General features: G+C 41.7%; 1 protein-coding gene across 1 annotated transcript in view; it reads right to left on the reverse strand.

Annotated features, from left to right (window-relative positions):
* SLC16A10 (solute carrier family 16 member 10) overlaps positions 1-18,031 on the reverse strand; it is a 113,366-nt gene extending 95,335 nt beyond the window's left edge. Inside the window, exon 1 of the mRNA XM_069598113.1 lies at positions 17,462-18,031. Coding sequence (XP_069454214.1) covers positions 17,462-17,798 — 337 coding nt within the window. The 5' untranslated portion in view covers positions 17,799-18,031. The remainder of the gene's footprint in view (positions 1-17,461) is intronic.
* Positions 18,032-25,474: the final 7,443 nt, after the last annotated feature.

Here is a 25,474-nt window from a genome sequence, read left to right on the forward strand (position 1 = left end):
GGGTAAACCTATGAACGTCTACTTGAAAACCACAAGATAGTGTATTAATGTATGTTCCCTGTGGTTCCACACAGTTTGCTGAGTTTCAGAATGATCATGCTATAATGCAAGGGAGAAAAGGTTGAAGGCAACTAATTTCCATTCACTTATTATTAGTCTTAGGAAAGCTGATTAACTATGACAGTTCTACTAACTCACCAACTCTCTTTCCAAAAAATTAAGGATATTTCCAGCTAGATACAGTAATTATCCAAAGATTAGTGTCCAGTGATTAATTTATCTTAAGTGACCATAAATAATAGGGATTACAATGCCTTGACATTTTCTGTAACCCATTCTCAGTTGCCACCAAACACCCAAAGTCATCATGATGAATTGGAGGAAGAAGACAAATTAATTGGATTAAGCATTACTTTCCGATTTTTTTTTCCCAAAAAGAGTAACAGTCTGCCTTTTGCTTTAAGTGTCTCAATATTTGTTTCCTAATCAAAGCTACAAAAAATAACTACCACTAATTATATACCAACTCATTGTAATTTTGTTAGCATACACATAACAAATGAACACTAAGTTACAGAAACCAGTGTATTTTGAAGTCAATACCAAAAAACATACACTGTTCTTTTGCTATTCCTAACCTTTGGTATTAGCAAATCTCTCCGGTGTGTTGGCATGAGATTTAAAAGACTATATGGCTCCTGTTTCTCAAACTCAGAGGAAAAAATACTTGACTTGGGACTTCCCTGGTGGTACAGTCAATAAGAATCCAGTTGCCAGTGCAGGGGTCATGGGTTCAATCCCTGATCCAGGAAGATTCTACGTGCCACAGGCAACTAAAACCTCTGCACAGTAACTACTGGAGCCTTCGCTCTAGGGCCCAAGAGCTGTGACTACTGAAGCCCATGCTCCTAGAACCTGTGCTCACAATGAGAGAAACCACTGCGATGAGAAGTGCACACACAGCAAAGAAGAGAAGCCCACACTCGCTGCAACTCGAGAAAGCCCACATGCAGCAACGGAGAGCCAGCACAACCAACACAAATCATTAATTAATCTTTTTTAAAAAATACTTGAGTTGGCCTCCCTATTACCTCCCCTCCCCACGATTACTGGATATCAAACTGACTTGTCAGCAGACCAGTACTTCAGTTCACGCCAGTAAGCACAACAGCAGGCAAGCAAGGTCAAAACACCGCCTTAAATCCTGACACGTGCTTTAATACAGGCCTTGTAAATGAAGTCAAAAGGTACTAAAGATGAAACAGTTACTGGAAGGAAGGAGAGGGGGTAGGGGTGTCTTGGCTTACAAAACAGGCAGATACCGTCTTCTTGCACAACCATCAATTAAATTCCCTTTCACCCACCCCCTGCTTTTACCGGTTCTTCCTCCAGGGTCACTGTACTTCCAGCACCTTCAGCTGGGCTTCCATCACAAGAGAGCAATTCCCGGACCTGAATTCTGAGAGATTACAGCACAGCACGTGAGTCCACACACACGCCCACACACAGGGACTGGACCAACCTACTCAGTAACAAGAGTGTCTGACCCATCTCAAGTGTGTTGTCCATCCAAAGCACTGTGACATTATCTTACCTGAGACTCACTGCTAGGCTGCGCGACAGGAAACCAAGGTAAAAACAGACCGGCAGGTAGCCAGGTATTCTTTTCCCTAAAAGCGAACTAACTCCATTTCTGGGCAGCAAGCACCACAAGACATATCCTCCTTGCAATCAAACCTCAGTTGTCTGGTGTTAGCATGCCACACACAAGTCCTATTTCTTAAGAAACTGTATAATATATTCCACCCTAGTCCTAGTCAACAGAAAACTTAATTTCATTTATACTGCTTTTCTAGTAGCTTTCCTAGACGAATTTTTTAAAGAGTGAGCCTACACTGTTTTCATTATGAATTGTGAGAGAGGTGGCTGACTCAGTTCCTAGGCTCAGAAGGCTGATCTACAAGATAACACCTTTCTGTTGAACAAGTTTTCCACCACTATCAATACTTTACAATTAGAATTATATAAATTAATGGAAATGATTCTAAGCTACTCTCACCACAGGCTCTTGGTCTAGAACATCTAGAAAGTAAGACTTAGAGACCAGCTTAATTCATTGTATCGTTAATGTAGAAACAGCAAATGCCAACAGTCTCAGAAGACATGTAAAACTGCAGGCGGGGTAGAAAATAAGTCTTGGGACTAAGTTTTGAAAATACTTAAGACAATGATAATAAAAAATACAATCTAAACTTTCAAAAGTTGCAAGTCTTAGAGAAATCTAAATGCTGAAAAGATTTTAAGGATGAAGTTGTGTTACTTTTAAATAAGATGATTTCAATGGAAACCAACCAAGCTACCTAGGAGCAGCCTCTGAGGCTTCTCGAGACAGAATTTCTAAGTTTCTATTACTATATGACATTCCTCTTAAAGACACAGGCTCTTTCCAAAGCTCGACCTCTGGCCTCAGCTTTGCTCTGAGGCCCCAGATCCACATTCCCAGTCGCCTGCTTGGCAGCATCCCCTGATGTCCTCTGGCATTTCACACTCATGTCTAACAACTTGAGTTGGCCTTTCCCTATCAACTCCTCCTCCGCACGCTCCTGGTCCTATCAGTGGCACCATCCAGCACTGTCTACACCATTCGTAGGGCCAAGTACAAAACAAAAACATGGGGCTCCAAGTTCAAAATTCAGACGCAGTCCCCAAGCAAAGGCATCATCTCAGTTTCCATGACGCTGTCCACACCCAGCACTTGCCAGACTACTTGATCTGTCTTTAAGTGTCTCGCATCTACCCCTCCTTGCCCACGTCCATCACTGCGCTGGCTCTCAGCCAAGAGCTCTGAAATTGATGTTCCTCTTTCCTTCCCTCAGAAACCCAGTCATGATTCTCAAGGCACACTTTTCAGAAATCCTTGGAATCTCCCCGTTGCCTATTAAATCACATCCAAACTTTTTAACTCGGCACTTAAATCTTCCCCTCCCCATTCTTTTCTGGCCTGATCTTCTGGGGGCTTTCCTCTACAAATCCTGGGCTCCAGCCAAACCAAATTCTTTGCCATTTATTTAAAGAGCCCAGTGTGTTGCTGAGTATAATGAACCTGGGTACTGACCCCAGAGACTGAATTCAAATCCACCTTCAGTTGCCCATCTGAAACATGAGGCTCATAACAGCAATTATCCCACAGGATCAATAAAGCAATAAAAAACATACAGTAAGACATTTATTATTAGTGTGTACCCATCCTAGGGATGCCTATTCTGCTCAATCTGCTGAAGAAAATTACCAATCCTTTGAAGTCTAACTCAAAAGCTACCTCCCAAATGCCTTCCCTGATCATCTCAGTCAGAAGCCATTTTGCCTTCCCCTAAAATCCAATACTGTGTTTATGCCACATTTAACACAGGCGGCATACTCTCTCCAAGTTACTGATGTACACAGTATTTTGTCTTTCCTCATAACCTCCCAAGAGTATGAAATATGCCAAATTCCTTTCTGTTTTGCTCATAGTTCGTGCTCAAATGACTTTTACATCACTTTTAAAAATAAATCATTTTAAACATACACCCAAATCAATGAATTAAAGCTAATTCCACAGAATTAGCTGGGTCTGGAAGAGACTGAGGCAAGGCCACAGCACAGATGGAGAATGAGACAGGGCTGCTCGTGCAGACTCGAGCCTCTCAAGGACAACATGTCACCTAAAGAAGTCACTAAGTCCTCATGGCCAAGCCTCCCAGATGGTTAATTTCCATCCTCACTCCCACCCCCACAAAAGGCCTTGATCAACACCAAGGCTGGGCTTAGAATGCAGAGGAAAGGGAACAAGGGCCTGCCTCACCTGCCAAGGTGTGTCACTTGAGAATCTAAGGACCAGGATAATCTCAGGCCTTTCTAGTGTTCCCACCTGTGGTTAAGAAAGCTTTACTCTAATATCTTCATTGGTAGGTGTCCTCTTTTATTTCCAGATGCCATTTACTACTTCTAAAGGGCTCAAAAACTGGGAAAATACACTGCCCTAAAAGCAAGGAAATATGACCTCAACTAATTTTTAAAAATACCATTAGCAATTATCAAAGTAGCAAATATTAATAAAAATAAAACCTAACATTGGTAGGGTTTTCAGGAAGTCAGTATACCGCTGGGCACAGTAAACAGATTCAATTTCTCTAAAGACAGTTTGACAATAGGAGGGCATGGCAATCTACTCCAGTATTCTTGCCTGGAGAATCCCCATGGACACGGTCAACGGAGTCGCAAAGAGCCGGACACTACTGAGCAACTAAGCACAGCAAACGTTATTATAAAGTTGTTCATGCCCTTTTAACGAGTAATCTCACTTTTGGACGTAAACGCTATGGAAGCAATTCGAAAAAGGAGGAAAGAATTTGTTCAAAGATGTATACAGATATGCCATTTACATTGCATAACACAGCCTGCACTTCAAACACCCAGCAAAGGAGGCTCAGCTGAGTAATCTAGGGTACAGCAGTATGATAGCCGAATGTCACATTTACTGAAAACATGAAGCAGGTTTCACCATCTGATAAAGAAAAATGTACCTTAAAAGGAATGTCCACGGAGAAACAGAAACAAAATCCTCACATATAAATCTACAAATCCTTATCTCCAATTCTGAAATTCCAAACCCAAAGTCTTCAAGATAGATAGCATCAACACTCACTTGGAAGTAAAACAGGACCTGAACTGACATGAAGCTACTTATGGTCTCTATTTGTCCCAATTACTCTGAACAACCATACATTTTTGGAAAAACATCTATTAGATTACAGGGTGCTGCCTCAGACTCCCAGAGGGGGAGGAGTGTGTTTAAAAAAAAGAAAAAAAAAAACCACATGTGTATGAACCTGGTTTTTTTTTTTAATCCAAAAAATTCTGACCCCAAAACACATATGGCCCCCAGAGTTCCAGATAAGGGATTGTGGCTCTGTATTAATGACATCAGTTGTAAATTTAAATAAAGAGTTCAGGTTTGGTATTCCTTGACTTTGTTGAAAAAAGTGTTTGAAAGGAGTGCATTCTCTCAGGAAGATTCCTTATAGTGCTATATCTGCAGGACTGTATGAAAAGACAAACCATATCCCTCTCCAAATAATTACAATTCCAAACCAATCAAACTGAACTCATCATAATTTCTTTTTGCTTGGATTCCAGAAGATTTCACATTTCTGGAAAAGGGTCAGTCTTCTGTTCTACTGAGCATCACTTACAGACACAAGTTTGTTCAAAGAAATGATAAACACATTTTATAAAGAACACTGAGCTAAAATTTAAGTCAGTTAAAAGCATTACTTAAAAGCTTTTAGTTTAAATGATCATTTAATATGTAACCATATTTCCCAAGTTTTTTTTTTTTCTGATGGCAACACATGTGTCTTTGAGACTTTTTTTCTGGTGGCCAGCAACAAAATGTGGGGAAATACTCTATTTGCCTTTGCCCCCATATAAGCAGCCTGTGTACCATATATACGTAAGAACCACCAAACAAGGGGATTTTAGATTAGTAGTTATATAATATTCTCGATAAAATTATGCATATAAACACAAAAATTCATCTATTATCTCTTCTGACCCTCCTCGAGTCCCTCTACAACCCCCGCTCCCCCAAAAAACGAGATACATTAATAAGAATTCCATGTGGCATATCTGTGTGGGGCTCAGGTGTGATTAACACTAGTCTTAGCAACTGTCCATCTGACATTACATATCTCCATTTTGATCCAAAACAAAACGTGGTCAAATAATGTTGCTGTTGTTGTTTAGTCACTCAGCCGTGTCTGACTCCTTGCGATCCCACGGACTATAGCCCGCCAGGCTCCTCTGTCCATGGGATTTTCCAGGCAAGAAAAAAGGGAGTGGACTGCCATTTCCTTGATGTGATTTGAAATCAGTTCTCTGGGACTTATCTGGTGGTCCAGTGGTTAAGACTCTGAGCTTCCAGTGCAGGAGGCATGGGTTTGATCCCTGGTCAGGGAACTAAGATACCCCAGGCTGCAGGGCGTGGCCAAAAAAAAAAAAACCTTTCCTCCTAATCTGTTCGTATATGATTAACAAAAGATTTTCATTATAAAAATAAAATCAGTTCCATTTATCAGTTCTAGACTATTTCATAATTAACATTTTTCTCTTGAGAAGAGACAAAACCTAACAATTACAATGAAAACTCCATTTATCTATCACTTATTCCTGTAAAACCACTTAATCTTAGGGCAAGTTTACTATTACAGTCATTAAAGTTAATATCCTAATGTTAATAGTTATTTTTAATATTAATATTTTTACTATTATAAAAAAAACACTTGTTCAACAAAGCAAAACTAAAAGCTACAGATAAAACAGAAAGAAACCTAAAAACCTGGCAGCGGGAGATAACTTTGGAGATTGGGGATTGTTGCCAAAGTTCAAGCGTTACACTACTATAGAACAGCAACGCAACTTTCTGCCCCTATCTGCGCTAAAACATCAATTAACTTTGTGGAATGCCATTGTTTAAACAACCATTGACAAATGTGAATCCCTTGAGATGCTGCCATTTGAAATTGGAACGTAAACTCAAAACTAATAAAAAGGATAATTAAACAAGATGAAAAGGTTTTCACTATTAAAACCAGTCACCAGACTAACCCACCTGACTCTGGCATTAATACCTATCTAGCCAGAAATGTCAATAAATACATCTTTTAATGAGTAGTGGTTTTCTACTCTCATGAAACGTATTTCAGAACTGGTTTTTGGATTGAGTCTAAGTTGGTCACAAGACTAAATAAATTTTTTACTTTCTGAACACATGCAGAGCGCTGTTGATGCAATTTACTCCTCAGCCAAAAAAAAATGGGTAACAGCTGAAACCACAGATCAATGCGCCTTTCCCTGAGTTTTATACACTAATTTAACTGCTGACCTTTCATTTGGATTTAACTAATGATAGAAAAGCATGCCTTGAGCTCAATTCAAAACTCCAGTTACTGATTCTCAAGTTGGGGGGATGTAGGAGGAAGGCAGGCTGGTTTCCCCTTACTAATAAGAGCAGATCTAAGAGGCACACTTAGTTTTGAAAAGCATATTCACTATTATAACTTTGTCTTTAAAAACAAACAAACAAAAAAGAATCCTAGGAAATTCCCTGGCAGTCCAGTGGTTAGGACTGGGCGCTTTCACAGAGCTGGCCCAGGAACTAAGATCCTGCATGCCTCGAGGTGCAACTAAAAAAAAAAGAAAAAAGAATCCTAATTATAACAATGCCAGTAAAAGTAATGTGACAAAATCTTAGCTAGTAGAAAAACACAGAGAATGGCTTTATCTTCTGGGCATTAGGGAATCTCAAAAATTAAATTACCCTTGGAGGGGTGTATCAAAATTTTCAAGGGGTATGAGAAGAGTTTTACGTTTGGGAACAAAAGGGTTAGAAACACTGCTTTAGTCCATGTACATTATTTCAAATATTTATTTCATGTGTTTCCCCATAATCAGAAGTTAGTGAAATGCAATAGCCAAGAAATGGAAACAGTCTATCAATAAACATCCACTGACAGATAAATGCATAAAGGAGCTGTGGTGCATATACATACTGGAGGACACTGGACTTCCCTGGGGGCCCAGCAGCCAAGACTCTGAGCTCCCAGTGCAGGGGGCCCAGGTTCAATCCCTGGTCAGGGAGCGAGATCCCACAGGCTACAACTAAGACCCAGAGCAGCCAAATAAATAAGTAAAATTTAAAAAAATAAAAAGAATGAAGTAATGCCACCTGCAGCACCATGGACACAGCTAGAGGTTGCCATACTAAGAGACGTAAGTCAGAACGAGAAAGACAAATACCATGCGATATCACTCATACGTGGAATCTGAACTAGGACACAAATGAACCTATCTATGCTAAAGCTCCAATACTCTGGCCACCTGATGTGAAGGTCTGACTCATTAGAAAAGACCCTGATGCCAGGAAAGGCTGAAGGCAGGAGAAGGGGACGACAGATGATGAGACAGCTGACGGCATCACCAACTCAACGGACATGAGTTTGAGCAGGCTCCAGCAGACAGTGAAGGGCAGGGAGGTCTGGCGTGCTGCAGTCCATGGGGTCGCAAAGAGTTGGACACGACTGAGCGACTGATCAGCAACAACATGAAACAGAAACACAGACATAAAGAACAGACGGCTGGTTGCCAAGGGTGGGGGGGCGGGGCTGAAGGAGCGGTGGAGTGAAAGGTTGAGGTTAGCAGATACACGCCTTTATATACAGAATGAATAAACAACAAAGTCCTATGCAACATAGCAAACTATATCCAATATCCTATGAGAAACCATGAAAAAGAATACTTTATATAAATATATAAAGGAATCACTTTGTTATACAGCAGTAATTAACACAACATTGTAAATCAACTATACTTCAATTTTTCAAAAAATTAGTGAAATGAAAAAAAGACTTCCAACTTGGAATAAGGCAAGCCACCTCCTCAGTTCCCTAGTTTTAGTGCCTACAGGCAAGGTGGGATCTAGGCATTTTGCTGTTAATGAAGATGGCTTAGCTAAGAAGGTTTGCTCACACACATGTGGTACAGAGATGACTAACAGCACTGCTCTCCTCCATTAACCCAGTCCCGGGCGGTGCTGCTACCCAGTTCCCAGGAGGGCTGGAGTTGCTCCTTCTAAAACGCTGCCAATAAAAACAGCCACAGTTCCTGCCTGGGTGGAAACAGGCTAGGTGGGTGCTCAGAGCTGGGGTGAGACAATTGTCGGAGCAGTGTCTGGGGTTTAGCTTGTTTTTGTTAAGGTTTATTTATTTCACTTCAAAATGAGACCAGATCTCTAGCTGGGTTATGCTAACTCTAAATGGGATGGACTGGACGACTTCACAGGATTTCTGGTAGCCTGGATAGGAAACACTACACAGGTTCTAGAGAAGATTTAGGTAAATACACAGAAAATAGTTTCAAGGGGATAAAAGGCCAAGACTCCACATCTCGAGACAACTTTAACAGAGGGACAGATTTTTGTCCAGCTAAAAAGATGCTCTTACATTCAACTTAATGACTGTAAATACTGATATCACGTGGCCCAACCTTAAATTGTGCAAGCTGCGACTTTATTATCTATAGATGAGGTAACAACACACTACAAGGCCAAATAAAATCAAGTAATGTATATGAAAACCCTTCCTTTATGGTCTACACAAACTATCACTTGAACAAATATGGGTTATCTTAAACAGAATGCTAGATTAGGATGGGTTGGAATTAGGTTGTCTGTCTTCCACTCTAAGCTGAATTCATAATTCGTTTGAATTCATGCTACCCCCAAAACATTCCATGTGCATCAAAAACATAACAACAGTTGTAAAAAAAAAAAAAAGGCATTTTTTTATTCCACAGCTGTGATCAAAGAAATAAAATAGCCAGGCCATTTCATCAGAATCTTATAAGGACCAACAACCACACTAAAGAGAGGAAGTGGAACACACACAGAGGCAAAGAAGCCAGGCAGATTGGGGAAAGCGCAAGGCCTCCTCTAAGCTGGAGCGTAAAGTGCAAAAAGGGAGAGTGTCTTCCTTCCCTGGAGGTCCAGCGGTTAGGACTCAGCGCTCCCACTGCAGGGGGTCTGGGAACTAAGATCCCACATGCTGTGCAAGAAGGGAGGGCGGTGAGAAGCAAGGTTACAGAGTCAGGCAAGGGCCAGTGCTCAAACGACTCTGGTTTTCCCAGAATTAATGGGTATCACTGATGGCTTTTAAACAGAAAAATGATATGGTCTAATGTTCTAGAAAAATCACTCATGTGTCTAAACTGAGGACCAGCAGACCCGTTAATAGGTTTTGACAGTAACTGAGGCCAAAAGTTAATAAAGGCACAAATTAATGCACGGCACTAAAGGATAAGATGGGGATTGACTTATGAGGCATTAAGGAGGTAAACACAAAAGGACCTTGTCTGATTTAACAAAATAGGAAAGAGAAGAAATAAGCCGATTATACAGAGTGAAGTAAGCCAGAAAGAAAAACACCAATACAGTATACTAACACATATATATGGAATTTAGGAAGATGGCAATGACGACCCTGTATGCAAGACAGGGAAAGAGACACAGATGTGTATAACGGACTTTTAGACTCAGAGGGAGAGGGAGAGGGTGGGATGATTTGGGAGAATGACATTCTAACATGTATACTATCATGTGAATTGAATCGCCAGTCTATGTCTGACGCAGGATGCAGCATGCTTGGGGCTGGTGCATGGGGATGACCCAGAAAGATGTTATGGGGAGGGAGGTGGGAGGGGGGTTCATGTTTGAGAATGCATGTAAGAATTAAAGATTTTAAAATTTAAAAAATAAAAAACTAAAAAAAATAAAAAAGTTAAAAATTCTGACAAATTAAAAAAAAAAAAAAAAGATGGATACTAGGTGTTTGACGTGAGCAACCAGAGGTGTGATACACTAAGAGAATTCAGAAGGAAGGCTGCATCTGCCCACAGGTGACCTGATGTTTTTGATGGAACGTGAAAACGCTACGTGGGGTAGCTAAAAAATGAGTGCGTTTTAGTTGAGTATGACATACTTGGGGCTTCCTGGTGGCTCAGTGGTAAAGAATCCACCTGCCAAGGCAAGCGACTTGGGGTTCGATCCCTGGGTCAGGAAGATTCCCCTGGAGAAGGAAATGGCAACTCACTCCCATTTTCTTGCCTGGGAAATCCCATGGACAGAGAGCCTAGCAGGCTGCAGTCCACGGGGCTACAAAACAGTTGATCACAACTTAGCAATTAAACAACAATATACCTGTGCATCCAAAAGGAATTTTCCGGAAATAGGTAACATGGGTCCCGAACACAAAGAAATTTGGAAATAACAACCCCAAGATAGTGGTTTGAGCCACAGGGCATACGAGACACCCAGGGGAGGCAGGAAAAGTGAAGCAGGCACAGAGCCTGGGACCAGGTCTCAAGGAACTGCAACACAGACGCAATAAGAGCCATATAAAATGACACAACAAACCACATCAAGAGCACAGGACACAGCTCCTTACGAAAGACACCTCGAAATCTCTCCCGAAATGATCCCTACACTAGTTCTGGTTGAGTGGGTTCCTTTGGCAGTTAATTCTACTGATAAAAATCCCATGATAAAACACCACAGGAATACTCATACTGTTGTACTTCAGCAGAATTCATTTTACACTTTTCATGTTTTACACTTTTGTGCTAAGGGCTTTATTTTGGTGGAAAAACCTGTCTGCATAACTAACCATTTCTGTGTTATAGGAAAGTTTCTAAATTCAGAAACATTCTGGAAATCGAGTATGAAATGCTCACACCATGCTCATTTCTTTCCAAAATTCTGAACTATTTTTGTGGTCTAACAACTTATTTTAACAGGCAGTTTAGATTAATTCATGGAATATAAAGGTGAATGTTTTAAGATGGAAAAGAACGAAGCAAATTCAAGCCTCATAACATCTGCCGTAACAGAGTTTTCTTGGCTTTTCAACCTCTCTTTGAATGCAAATAAGAGTCAGTCATTTTCCTTACAGTGAGAGGTGTATACAGTATGGGACCATGAATCAGATCATTTGTTCTCTGTAACCATCTTAACAAAGCACCACTACTAAAAAACTTTCCTGTAACACAGAAATGGTTAAGCAGACAGGCTTTTCTGCCAAAAACAAAGTCCATAGCATAAAAGCCAGACGTGGAAGTTCAGTTCTGAACTACAGCCAAAACCTCCTGTAAGTTCAGGTGCAGCACACAACTGCAGTATGTATTTAAACATCAGCGTAATATCAGCACGTAAATGCAAAAACTTAAAAAAAAATAAGTAAACCTTTAGGAAAAACTGACTGACTTTAAAATGTCAGAGATGCCAGTAAGACTATGTTGAGGACTTCCCTGGTGGCACAGTGGATTAAAACCTGCCTGCCAATGCAGGGCACACACGTGTGATCCCTTGTCCAGGAAGATTCCACTTGCCGCAGAACAACTAAGCCCGATCGCCACAACTACTGAGCCCACGCTCTAGAGCCACACCTGAAGAACCTGTGTGCTGCAACTCCTGAAGCCCGTGAGCCCTGGAGCCTGTGCTCTGTAGCAAGAGAAGCCACCACAGTGAGAAGACCTCGCACCGCAACAGAGTAGCCCCCGCTTGCCGCAACTAGAAAAGAGCCTGCGCCAGAGCGGCACCGAAGCAACAGAGACCCGAGGCAGTCAGAAACAAATACATGGATAAAGACCAAAACAAAAAAAGGCTATGTTGAGAGGTGTTGCAAGATGCATCCATCCCTCAGTGCTACTAAAAGTCCTACTTTGTGATTATGACTATCTAAAGAGCAATCTCCTTCCATACGGAAAGGTAGAGTTGTATTAAAGATGATAACCAAAGACCTTTTTGATAGCCCATTTTCCTTTAAAACTACTGAGTTTTTTTAATACCTTGATTTGTACTTGGAATATCCAAAAGAAGATGACAATGTGCAGCGTTTCCCAAACTTTTTTAACCACAAGCCTCTACGTTAAAGAAAGGCTATTAAAGAACACATTCTCGGAATTACTGGAAATAGTAGGGGTCTTTTTGACTCAGCCTCTGGACCAGAGTGACATAATTTCTTCAGAAGAATATCATTAGTGACCTTAACTACTGATTCTGAAAACATACTTGTTTTAAATAGATGTTTCTAAATATCAACATACCACTAAAGTATTTTTTCTTTTTCCAGGAAGAAAGCAGATAAGTAAACTAGACTAATACACTAGTAAGATCCCAGAGAGTGTTCTTTTAGAGCACTAAAAGAATCCTAGGATCTTTTTCAGTTTCACAACAAAACTAAAAATAGGTTTTCCAATAATTATACTTTCTAAATTGTAAGTTGTAATTTCTATGGGAAAACAATGTTCCAGTTAACTGTTTTAGTTTTCCCAAAAGTGTCTGATATCCCCCCACCTGGGCAAGAAGCAGGCACATATGAACAGATAAATCTTAGATGAAGAGAGACAACTCAAGCTCAACTTGCTCCCTCTGATGGACCTTTCTAACACAGCAGTGAGTGCAAGGCATATCTCTGAATGCCATGTCATCAGCAGCCAGGATAACGTGATGGAACTGTGATGCACTCCACCGGAGTTCAGCTTTCTTCCCCTTTCCAAAGTCTTAATTTCACAAAATGAGATCTACTGCCACAGGGAAAGAGGCCATCAAATGTTTTTCCCAGCCGCCACCATTCATGGGAATTTCCTTAGACTTTCAGCCTCTTAATCTCCCCAAGCCTGTGTCCTGGTATATTGCAAAGAGAAATATTCTATTTACTTTTGTATCCCACAGCAGATCAAAAGCTCCTTGGGGACAGTTGACCTTGTCTCTCTCAATTACCTCCTTCTATGCCCAACACAGAGGGTGTCAAATACTGAGTAAACATTTGTAGAATGAAAGAGAAGTAACATTAAGATGTGTAAACTCACTTATATCTTAGTGTGAATGAATTTCTCCATGCCCATTCCTGAGAAATTATGGGAGGATCATCAGTGGCGCAGAAAGAGATAAGAGAGCCTTGAAGAGCAGAAGTAAAGCCTGAGGAAGTCTCCTCTTCACTTAACATCTGGAAATACTGTCCTGCTATGGATCAGTCTAAAGGAGTCTGGTTCTTCAAAGAAAACTCCAGACTCTGGCTTGAATGCTGTAAGAAATTACCTTGCTTTCCAGTGAACATGTCCCTATACTTCAAAAATCTTTTCTTCTTTTTAAATTTTGGCTGCACCACTTGGCTTGCAGGATCTCAGTTCCCTAACCAGGCATTGAACTTGGAGCCACCGCAGTGAAAGCGCTGAATCCTAATCACCAGATCACCAGAGAACTCCCAAAAATCTATTTCAATGAGACATTAACAACTGGCAATTGCTTACTGACAGCCAAGTGCAGTCAAGAAACAGAGATTCTGATCTTTCAGACTTCTTTTCTAACTCCAGAATTCCTGTATAGTTATCAATTTCTAAAGTTTGAATTAATCAAACATAAAGAACGATGCATTACCAGAATGTTATCCAACCCATGTAATATGATCAGTCATTAAAAACCTAGCTTCTGGAGTCAGATAAACCTGAGGTTGAACCCTGGTGTCCACTGCTTACTTAATCTCCATAAGCCTGAGTTTCCACATCTGAAAAGAAAGATTAAATAAAGCCTATCTCATGCAGTCACACTAAGGTTTAAAATAGGAAAACATGGAATGTGCTTAGCACTGGGCCTGGCACATGGGAGGTTCTCAAGCATTGATGGTTATGAACCATCGTTTGGAAACCTAGGTTCCCATTCCACCACCACCTCCCTGTGTACCCTTGAGCTTATAACTATGAAGAAGCTAATGAGCACGTGGAGACAGAATGAACTGACCTCTAATGGCGGAATTATCAATCATGAACAAGGTAATAGAAAATGGACCAAAACTTTGAAAAATGAAGTCTTAAATAATTCCAGGTATGTTTTATGTTGTACCTGAAGCTAGCGCACATTTGATCACAGATGACTCAGCATTAGAATATCAAAATAAAAAACCTGAAGAGTCAAACTTCAAAGCAAGCATTCTCAAACCCTTCAGTACCTGTTGTTGATACAGACTTTATATGAAACACCTGTATGTATGTGTGTGAGAGAGAGCGCATGAGCAGAGGGAGATGGCGATGGCTGGGGGAAGAAGGGAGGGATGAGGGAAGCAAGAGAGACACAAAATGAGGGACGAGACAGAGAAAGGGAAGAAGGGAGGGAGAGACAGAAAGTGGGGAGAGAGAGAAAGAGAGAGAAAGGAGGGAGAGCTTGCAGAAGGGAGGGAAAAAAGGAGGGAAAGACAGAAAGCGGGGGGGGGGCCAGGAATCTAGACATTAGTTGGCTTAAAGGCTATCCAGTCTCCATTTTTTTCACCAATGAGGTGACCTCAGACCTTAAAGTTTATCTGCTGTACATGTTTCACGCATCAACCAAGTACAAGTACAGGCCGTTGTGCCATCTCGCTGGGGTGTTACACTGGGCCACTACAAGGGCACGGGCCCCTCTGCAGGAATTAGATAAACAGCACCCAGAGCACAGGCTGGTTCTCGGTCGGCACTGATCCTGAGCCGTGCACCTCTGTGCAAGGGCACAACCAACCACGTACAGCAGTCAGGCAGACCAAGTCTTCACTATTTAGCGTGCACACCTGCATACCTGTTTGTGTAGCACACACCCACACACACACAAACAAGACTGAAAAGCCATCAAGGCTGAGTAAATGAAAATATTCACCAAAACTGAAAATACAGAGTTTCAACAAGTTGAAGAGAATGGGTCCCTGTGGCCTCCCTGCCCTTCAGCTACCCAGAATCGGGCTATCGTTGTCACTGGGACTCTTTGGGACCGAAGAGAGAGAGGCTTCGAGATCACAAAACTCTTGATTCCTGATGAAGCTACGGTCTCTCCAGCAACTGCTTGCTCGCTCACTCGCTCTCTCTCCAAAAAAAAGAGTTAGGAAGGAGAAAAAAATAAGACTTTCCACAAACAACAATGGATCTACTCACCTGAGTTTGCAAAACTTGTGGTGGACAACTGAGTATTTTGTTTTGGTGTTCTGACTGCAATAAAAGTGTAATCCCAGGCAAGAATTTACTAAACGCTGAAAGAACTAGTCCTAAAATGTGGACTCTGAATTCTGCTTCAGTGCCCTTTCCTCTCCCAGATGCTGGCTACTCATAGAGAAAATACACCAAGTTATTTTTGTTTACTACTGCATATGCATCTATCTTGCCAAGCAAGTACATGATATTATATTTTGAACACTTTTGTACCTCGCTCTGTGACCTGAAGAACACAACAGCTTTAAAAGCTATTTAAGGAACAGAAATTCCAGGTTAAATATGGTACCTGATTCCCACGTGCAAAGAGACAATGTACAAGAATATGCATAGCAGCACTGTCTATGGTAATTTTGAAAGTAACCTAAATGTTTCTTAAAGAAAGAATGCGTATAAAGTATAATATATTCATACAATGGAAAACTAGGCATTAAAATGTAAAGAAGTTAAGCTACCAGCTCATACTAAGAAGCTATGGGGATAAACTGCAAACACAACGCAAAATAGAAGAAAATCTGCAGAACAATGGTATAATACTCTTTAACATCAGTCTTTAAAACTCCCAACATTACCTCTCCTTTAGAATTTGTTATAACAGACTAGCTTTTTTCTTTGTATGCACACTAAAGAGATAAGAAAAACACACTAAAAATAATTGAAAATTAAAGTTTAAAAAAAAAGGGACCATATGTCACTGTTGTTTAGTCACTAAGTCATGTTCGACTCCTGTGGACTGCAGCCCACCAGGCTTCTCTGCCCATAGGATTTCCCAGGCAAGAATACTGGAGTGGGTTGCCATTTCCTTCTCCAGCGGATCCTCCGAACCCAGGGATGGAACCCGGGTCTACCTGCACTGGCATGCGGGTTCTTTACCATTGAGCCACCTGGGAAGCCCTCATTAACCACAGGGAGTTTGTCCAAATGGCAAGGAGGGAGCATATTTTAGTAATGAAAATCACTTGGCCCTTTAAATAAGATATGTTTCATCACCATTCTGGACTCATTAAAACACTTTATTTCAACAAGCTTCACTTTCCTCACTTCAAAGGGGTTGATAACGCCTACCTCACAGGATGACATGAAATAATGCATGTAAAAGAGTTCTACAGAAGGTCTTGGACTTGGTAGATCAGGTAATAATCATTTACAGGGAAAAAAATGTTGAGTCTGCACCTTTTTCATCTAATTTGGTATAAAATGACAAAGAACACAACAGGAAAGAGCAACCCTTCACCTTCCTCTTCCCAGTCCCTGATCTGGCTGCCTCCTATGCTTTCTATATTTAGCAGAGTGACACCCCCTTCCCCCACCCCAAAAAAAAAAAAAAACCCCAGCACGAAACCGTGTTTCCTTCAGGGCTCCTTTCAGAACTCCCGAGTCCTTGCAATACAGATCTTTCATCTCGCCAACTCCGCCTCCCCCCAACACACACAGTCCTCTGCAGCGCCGGGGGCAGAAGAACAAAAATCCAACCGTCACGGTCACGAAAGAGATTGTAAAAATAACGGAGCGGAGTAACTAACTGGCTTTGGAAGGGTCTGTTTGTTTTCAAAAATTAAGAGAAAGTCTACCAGAGACAGCCTCTATCCTGCAGAAAGGGGAAGCAGGAAGATCTAGGCAAATAAGTTTTGTGACTTGTATCCAAATACAGTCCCTACATCTGGATTCAACACAAAGAGAGGCGCACGGAGGCCCCGGGAGCCGCAGGGCTGCTTTTGCAATTGGACAAACCCACCCCTCACACCCAGTGTGAACAGAGGGACCCTCAGGGGCGCACCAGGCGGCGCAGAAGCTCGCTCCACACGCGGGATGCATCCCGCGCCCATCCCCCGGCGTGGCCGCGGCGGGCGCTGTGCCTCACCTGTCTTGAAGACCATCTTGCCATCGTCCTTGGACCCGAAGGTCTTCAGCATGGACACGAAGAGTACCCCGCAGGCGTTCTGGATGCCGAACACCGACCCGTTGCACCACATGGCTGCTAGCATCACCAGCCAACCCCAGCCGCCCTCAGGGGGCTCAAGGGGCTCGGCGCCCACCGACCCACCCAGCTCTACTTCCACCTTCTCGGCCGCCGCCGCCTCCGGGCCGTCTAAGGGTCCCGCGCCGGGCAGCGGAGCGGCCCCCGGAGGCGCGGAGCCGAGCGGCTGCGCCTCGCTTGTCCCCCGCGCGGCGGCGGGCTCCTCCTGGGAGGGCACCATGGCCCGGGGCGGCCCCCTCGGGCGCAGGGGAGCGCGAGGGGTGCGAGTTCCCAGCGGGCTCGCGGAGGAGCCGCCGAGTTGGGCGGGCGGGCTAGCGAGGCCGAGGCGAAAGCGGCGGAGCCCACCGTAGGCGGGCGGCGACAGGCTTACGCGCGAACCTCCGGGTCCACAGCCCAGCACCCGGACTCAGCAGGAGGCCGGGCCGCCAGCTCTTAAAGACGCCCCCCCGCCACACCCCCCTGGGGGCGTGGTCGGCGGCAGGACCTGCCCCGGAATCTCCCGATGATTGGGCTTCGGGAGAACGCGGGGGGGCCCACCCCCTCCCGCGGCGCGCGACCCAGGTGCCTGCGGGTGGTTATATCTGCGCGCGCGCCAGCCGCCGGGCCTCCTCCTCTCCAGCGGGGGTCACAGATGTGTAGGTCACCCCGCCAGAAAGTGTTAACGGAAGGGGCACGTCTTCTCCTAGGTGCAGGCTACATTGGGTCATCGGGACCGCAGAATGGGACCTTCTTTAGTCTCAGTCCGTGACAGCCTGACCAACAAACATTGTCCCTTTGTCTTCTTTTTGTTGTTGTTTTCTGGCGTTCACCTCTAATTACTAATTATAATACATAAGATACGTTATGCCAACTGCTGACTTAAAAAGGGAGTCAGAAAGATCAGAGGCCCTATTTAATTTCTCCTATATTCATATGTGATTTCCTATGAATACTTGGCATATTGAACAGGCTCATTTTGGAAGACACAGACTGTTATATCAAAGTCTTCAAGTAACAAACATTTTTTACAGACAGCTAAAAAACATTACTTTTAAACTACAGCACAGTTGTCTGCACTTCAGGCAAAAACTAGCACCTATAATTCAACTTCTCTGTCTCCTTAAAGCATGGAACAACCATGTCTGTAAAAGAAATGAAGATTAACTAGTTGTATAATATTGGGCACAATTCTTAATTCCTCAGATTCTTAACTTCAGTCAAAATATGCTAATTACTTTATGATGGAGTCCATAAATGAGTGTGATTGATTACATTTCTGCCCCTACCGGTTCAAAAACTAGTAGGAAGAAGTCCTGGGATAGAATAGGAGTGTCATATAATAAGTGTTAAAATACATACATATACAACAAAGAGAAGTGGAATGGAGCCATTAAATTATCTTCAAAACATTAGAGAAAAGCTTCTACAGCAAACAGCCTTTGAGCTGAGCCCTGAATCACACTAGGAGCTTTCCTGGGCAAAGATAGAGGAAGGGTGTTCTAGGTAGAGAAGATAGCAGAAGCTAAGGGGAAGCAGGGAAACTTGAGGAGCAGGGGAAAAAATCAAGCGTAATATGTCTTAAGGATGGGATTAGAATGGTAAACTAAAGAATAGGCACACAAGCACACAAAAATGAATGTGCAAGGATGTTATTCCAGCACTATTGGAAATAAAAAGTGGAAGCAAAAACATGCATCGGTACTACATAACCACTAAAAGTTTTGAAATTCACCTCTGTTGACTTTGAAAGTTATAACATTTTATTGAGCAAAGAAAGCACATTCACACACACACACAAAGGTATGGGTTATAGCACAAAATATAAAATAAATATCCATGATCTCTATTGATATAAGTAAATGATTAAGTACATAAGTAAAAGGGGGAATAAATACCTCCATGCCTGATTGCCTTTCACCTTTTTGGAATGATGAATTCTCACTCTATCTTCAAGGCATAGCTCTAAAATGAAGTTACCTTTATCAGTTCTTCCTCCAGACTTCCATACTTTATTTAAACAGTTTTTGCAATCAGCTGCAGAGTGGTTTTCAGTCTCCTTAACTAGAGTAAGAATTTTCAGACAGGTCGGATGATGTCCCATGGAGCTTTGAACCATAGCACAAAGCACAGTGTAGGGGTACAACAAATAATTGTTGAACCAAATTGAATTGAATTTTTTTTAAAAATTTAGAATCACAAAGCATGCAATTGAGCACACCAACTTGGTGCCATGTTTTCAGGTGGAATATTTTCAATATTTTTAAAATAACATGAATTTGTTTTCCAGTTGTAAAAGTAATACATGCTAGCTTTAGCAGTTACCATAAAAAATAATAAAAATTTTAAAATGTGTTATTGCACCACTCAAATAACCTCTTTAACATTTAATAGTTTTTAATTATTTACGTGTTTATGGAAGATAGAGCATCCATTTTGTAACTACCATTATCATATTTTCCCCCTATAAAATATGGTATAGCATCATCCAAAAAATTATGAGTCTTTTTACCCTTAATGAAAATTGCTTCATCCAAGATAATGAACAAAACATAAAGAAGCCCATTGAGATGAGACTTTGCCATAAGCCATCTCCAAAGGTCCATTTGACTTAGATTTGTACATCTGCAAAGTAATTTACCAGTTACCACATATTATGAATCTTCAGGATTTGTTCACAAAGCCACAAATCTACTGTTTCCTTACAGTCTTTCTGTTGTTGTTTTCATTTTTACAAATTATTTTTTTACTTTCTTTTTGGGTCTTGGTTGCTGCACAGGGGCTTTCTCTAGTCTCAGCAAAGAGGGGCTACTCTTCATAGAGGTGCATGGGCTTCTCATTGCAGTGGCTTCTCTTATTGCAGAGCACAGGCTCTAGGCTTCATTAGTTGCAGCTCAGGAGTTATGGCTCCCAGGCCCCAGAGCACTTGGCTCAAGAGCTCTGTAGCACAGGCTCCGTGGTTATGTGGTTCATGGGCTTAGTTGCTCTGAGTCATGTGGGATCTTCCAGGACAGGGATGGAACCCATGTCCAGCGGGTTCTTATCCACTTTACCACCAGGGAAGTGTCCTGTATTTTTAAATAAAATCAGAATTACAATGCTGTGGACTGATTCTTTACCTCCCTGCCAAAAAAAAATCATATTTAAGCCCTAATCCCCAGTACCTGGGAACATGACTGTTTTTGGAGATGTGGACTAAATATGGGTAATTAAGTTAGAATGAGGCCATTTGAGTGGGCCCTAAACCAATCTGACCGATGTCCTTATAAGAAGAGGAGATTAGGACACAGAAAGACACCAGTGAAAGGCCATGTGAGGTCACAGGAGGAAGGCAGCCATCTGCAAGTCAAGGAAAGAGGCCTCAGAAGAAACAAACAAATAAAAAAGCATTGCTGACACCTTGATCTTAGACTTCTAGCCTCCAGAACCATGAGAGATAAATTTATATTATTTGAGCCAACCAGTCTGAAATATTTTGTCATGGCAGCCCCAGTAAACTAACATACACTATTGTTGCTGATCTAGTTACTAAGGCATGCCAAACTCTTTGCAACCCCATGGACTATAGCCTTCCAGGCCCTTATGTTCCCAGGATTTCCCAGCCAAGAACACTGAGGTAGGTTGCCATTTCCTTGTTCAAGGGAGCAACACAAGGGATGGAACCCATGCGTCCTGCTTTGGCAGGCAGATGCTTTACCTGGGACCCCAGGGAAGCCCCAACTAAGATACATAACTAAGAACAATTTTGTAACCTGCAATTTTTTACTTAAACCATCGTATCATAAATAACTCCCTGTGTCATTACATATTCCTCAAAAATATATTTAGTGGCTAAATAGGATTCAACTATAGAAATGAACCATAATTTATTTAATCATTTCCTATCATACCTATACATATATAATGTATATCAGGTTTTTCATCATTAAAAATAGCACTGCAAAAAACATCCTTACACACAAATCTTTACCAGCATCTGTGATCATTTTTTAGATACATTTCTAGATGTAAGAAGCATATGAATATTTTAAGACACTAAATATGTTGATAAATTTGAAAGCAATGTTGCCAATTTATACTCTCATGAGCACTGTATGAGAATGCCATATTAGTGCCCCTCAGGAAATGTGGAATAATAGGATTATTTTCATTTTTTAGTTTTTTATAATTATTTTTAAAACCTGCCCATTTAAAATGAGAATGAAATCTCTTTATTAGTTTATTTTTCAAATCTTTGGTTATAAGTGAAAAATATATTTACTAATCATCTGTATACGCTTTTTTATAAATGCTGTCTTGATAGTCAATCTCCACATTTTCCAACAGGAAAATTGATGTTTTTCCTTATCCATGTTTATTAATGTTTCTTATATAGGTTCCATGCCTGTCTCATTAGGATTATTTTCAGGCCTTTCACTTTCATGTTTTTGTTGCTGGTGATGTTGTTGTCACTGATTTTGTGAATGGACTTTTTTCATGAGAACTTCTAACTGGTTGTTGCTAATACAGTTCACTTCAGTTCAGTTCAGTTACTCAGTTGTGTCCAACTCTTTGTGACCCCCACGGACTGCAGCACACTAGGCTTCCCTGTCTGTCACCAATTGCTAATACAGTAAAAAGCAATTAAGTTTTTATTTTTGCTCTGATCTAACTTTGACAATAAAGCATTATCTACTGGATTAAGATAATGCATACCAGCCTAATTTAAAAAAAACTTATCATTTTATAGCTAATTTAGATGCAGTCCTACATCTTAAATGGATACACTTTGTGTGTACACATTTACCCATTTTATATTCCTAATTGAAAGTAACTTCAACATTTCCTTTTTTCTAATGCAATGACTTCTTCCTTCAAGTATTTTATTTTTATATAAATTGTCTCTTTAAAAGCAAAATACTGTGCATCAGTGTTTATGCTGTTGATTGTTCCATAAGCCTTCTCAAACCCCTATTAGGGAATCCAAAACCAGGTTAAGAAGGTTGAATAATCTTCAGAGAAGATGCCTCTAAACTACTCTATGCTGATATCCTCCAACAGAAGACACAGGCTATGTTGGACTATCTTGGAATCAGAAGATGAATTTCTGTCACTTCACCACCTGTGTGACCCTGGCCCAGTCACTTGCCTATCTGCAGGTCAATGTTTGAGGCCTAAACACAATTCCTCAGGGTCTAACCCATCCACCCCACACTCCATTTTTCCATCATGACCGCACTGCCTTAGTCATACTGCAGTTCACCTCAGATATGTTTTAGCACTACCGAAGAGGTTTGGGGAAACCCACTCTTTAGTAGCAATGTCTTTGCAAATATTTTGGAATGAGAATTGTGGATTTGATACTCAATCAGCTTCTTTTGCAGAGGGTAGCATAGTCCAACTCTATCCCAAATTGTAGGAGTGTGTCCTCTTGGTGGCCTCTGGTTCTGCATGCTTTGTCCATCTACACCAAGTGTCCTCAAAGCATAACTGCCCAACACAGATCTGTTGACTTCAGCATCCCGCCATTTACACCCTGCTAATGTTGAAGCATACTAAAAATGAAATTTATTGTCATGAGAAGGAAAAACGTATTGATAATTTAAATTTGGTAATGGTCGTTCTTCTCCCTGTGGTACAATGGAATATAAGAGGGTTTTTGAGGAAGGAGATCTGAAATCCAGCCCTGGCTCCACCTTTCACAAGCTGCCAACCCACGGTCCCAAGACTGTTGAGATGAAGTGGGAAAATGACCAGGAGCTGTCTGTGACCTGTGCCTCCCTGTGGAGGGGCTGTGGCATACTTGTTGCTGAAAGAATGTCCTTAGTTGTAAATTTTTCTTGGAATTTTGTATTCTTGGAATTATACTGTATTTTTTCTAGAGAAGGGATCTTGTTATTTTGTTTAACTGTCTGCTTACAGCAAGACTCTCTTCTGAAGCATCGCAGCAGAAACAAAGAGTATACGACCTGTGAGAAACGGTGTCCATGTATAGAAAAGCCCATAGATGTCACGGAGTCCAACAGAGCTCATGCCTACACCTCAGCCCCTCCTCTCATTCTTAGTGGCCATGCTCAGCATGGGCTCAGTACAAAGACTGGCTGCTTGGGTTGAGGGTGTGGGGTGGTGTCATGGAAACTTGTTCTCCGAAATCACCATGGAGGTAAATCCCTATGGAGTGCCTTCTGCAGACACAGGAAAACCTAAAACCAGGCAGAAGGAACCTCAGGAATCATGATATTTTTTAACCGTAATCCATAGTTAGAAACACATTCGATGTCATAACCCAGTACATACACTCAGACGCACACGCACATTGGAACAAAAATTTAACAAAGCAATTTTTTACAGTAGTAAGTACAACCCTTCATTCTGATCTATTTTATTTCATTGAAATAATCTACTGACAATCTACTGACAAAAACTCTAAACTGATTTTTCAACCCACTAATGACTTTTGATTTGAGGTTTGAAAAACACTGATCCTGTCCAATGCTCCCATCTTACAAATGAAGAAATCTGAGTCTCAGAAAAAGGAAACGACTGACTATTCCAGAAAGACATACATTTCCAACATGACGGTGGCAAGGAACTAGGTCTCCTGATGGTGGTCTTTGCTCAGAACCTTCTATTACTGCTCCTGGCTTCACGGACAGAGATATAATGTCGCCTAACTCTACTTCAGAAACAAGAAAATAGTCCTCTATCAGAGAAGGGAAGAAGGGTCCTCGTTTCCCACCCATCTGCCCTGGATGTCCCCCAATGTTTTGGCTGCAACAGGGGCCCCTGTAAGCTCTTTTCCCAAAGCCTAACACACCAGTGACCCCAGAAGAGAGATTCTTCTAAGGTCTCCATGTCCCCTCTAGTCTTATGCTTGTGGGGATTTTTTCTTTGAATTAGTTCGCTAACACATGGAGTCATCTGAGAGCCTGTCCTTAGCAAGTTAAAATAAAGGATAGTTACTTTCTTTGGGAAAAGATGGAATGTGGGGAGAATCCTTCAGAAAACCGGTCCGTAACTAACTCTGGTTGATCAAAAGTTGTTTGGGGCAATTTGGCACTGTTTATGGAAAGAATCCATACCCCAAAGCACTTAGAGAAGAAAGACTGCACTGATTTACCCTTGAGCAATAGCTTCCTCTGCCCTCTTGCCCTAAGGCCATTCTGTCTTCTTCTCTACTCCCCTTTGCCTATCCTGCCAGAACCGCCTTTAAAGGGGATGTATTTTTCAACCAGTAATTCCTGATGAAATGCACACTATCTTGTCCCTGTGTGTGTGTGTTAGTTGCTCAGTCGTGTCTGACTCTTTGCGACCTCATGGACTATAGACCACCAGGCTCCTCTGTCCATGGGATTTCCCAGGCAAGAATACTGGAGTGGGATGCCATCTCCTTCTCCAGGGGGGAATCTCCCCGACCCAGGGATCGAACCCAGGTCTCCCACATTGCAGGCAGATTCTTTACCATGTGAGCCACCAACGAGGCCTGAACACTATCTTAAATATGACTATTTAAAGGAATCAAGAAAACAGAAACAAAATCCAGAGCCTCTTTCTGTTATACTGGATTTTCCACAGGCAATACTTTTGAACATGAGGAACAAGACTGTGGAGATATAAAGAAGGAGGAAATGGTTAAAGACAGACAAATTGACTACTGGTCATGAAAAGCTTTTTTTTTTTTTTTTTTTGCCAAGCCCCATGGCATGTGGAATCTTCCTCAAGCAGGGATCGAACCCCTGTAGTGGAAGGGTAAAGTCTTAACCACTGGACCACCAGGGAAGTCCATGAAAAGTTTTTACTCATCTTTTCCTAGCAAAAGATTGTGTAAACTCTAGGAAGTTTGATGTGGTTTTGTGTTTGGTTTTTTTTCCCCCCTAGAGTTTCAAAATACTTCTCTTAGTTCTTCTTTCTTCTCCCCAACCATCTTCCCAGCCTATCTCC

The sequence above is a fragment of the Ovis canadensis genome, chromosome 8, assembly GCF_042477335.2.
Source record: "Ovis canadensis isolate MfBH-ARS-UI-01 breed Bighorn chromosome 8, ARS-UI_OviCan_v2, whole genome shotgun sequence".
Lineage (NCBI taxonomy): Eukaryota > Metazoa > Chordata > Mammalia > Artiodactyla > Bovidae > Ovis > Ovis canadensis.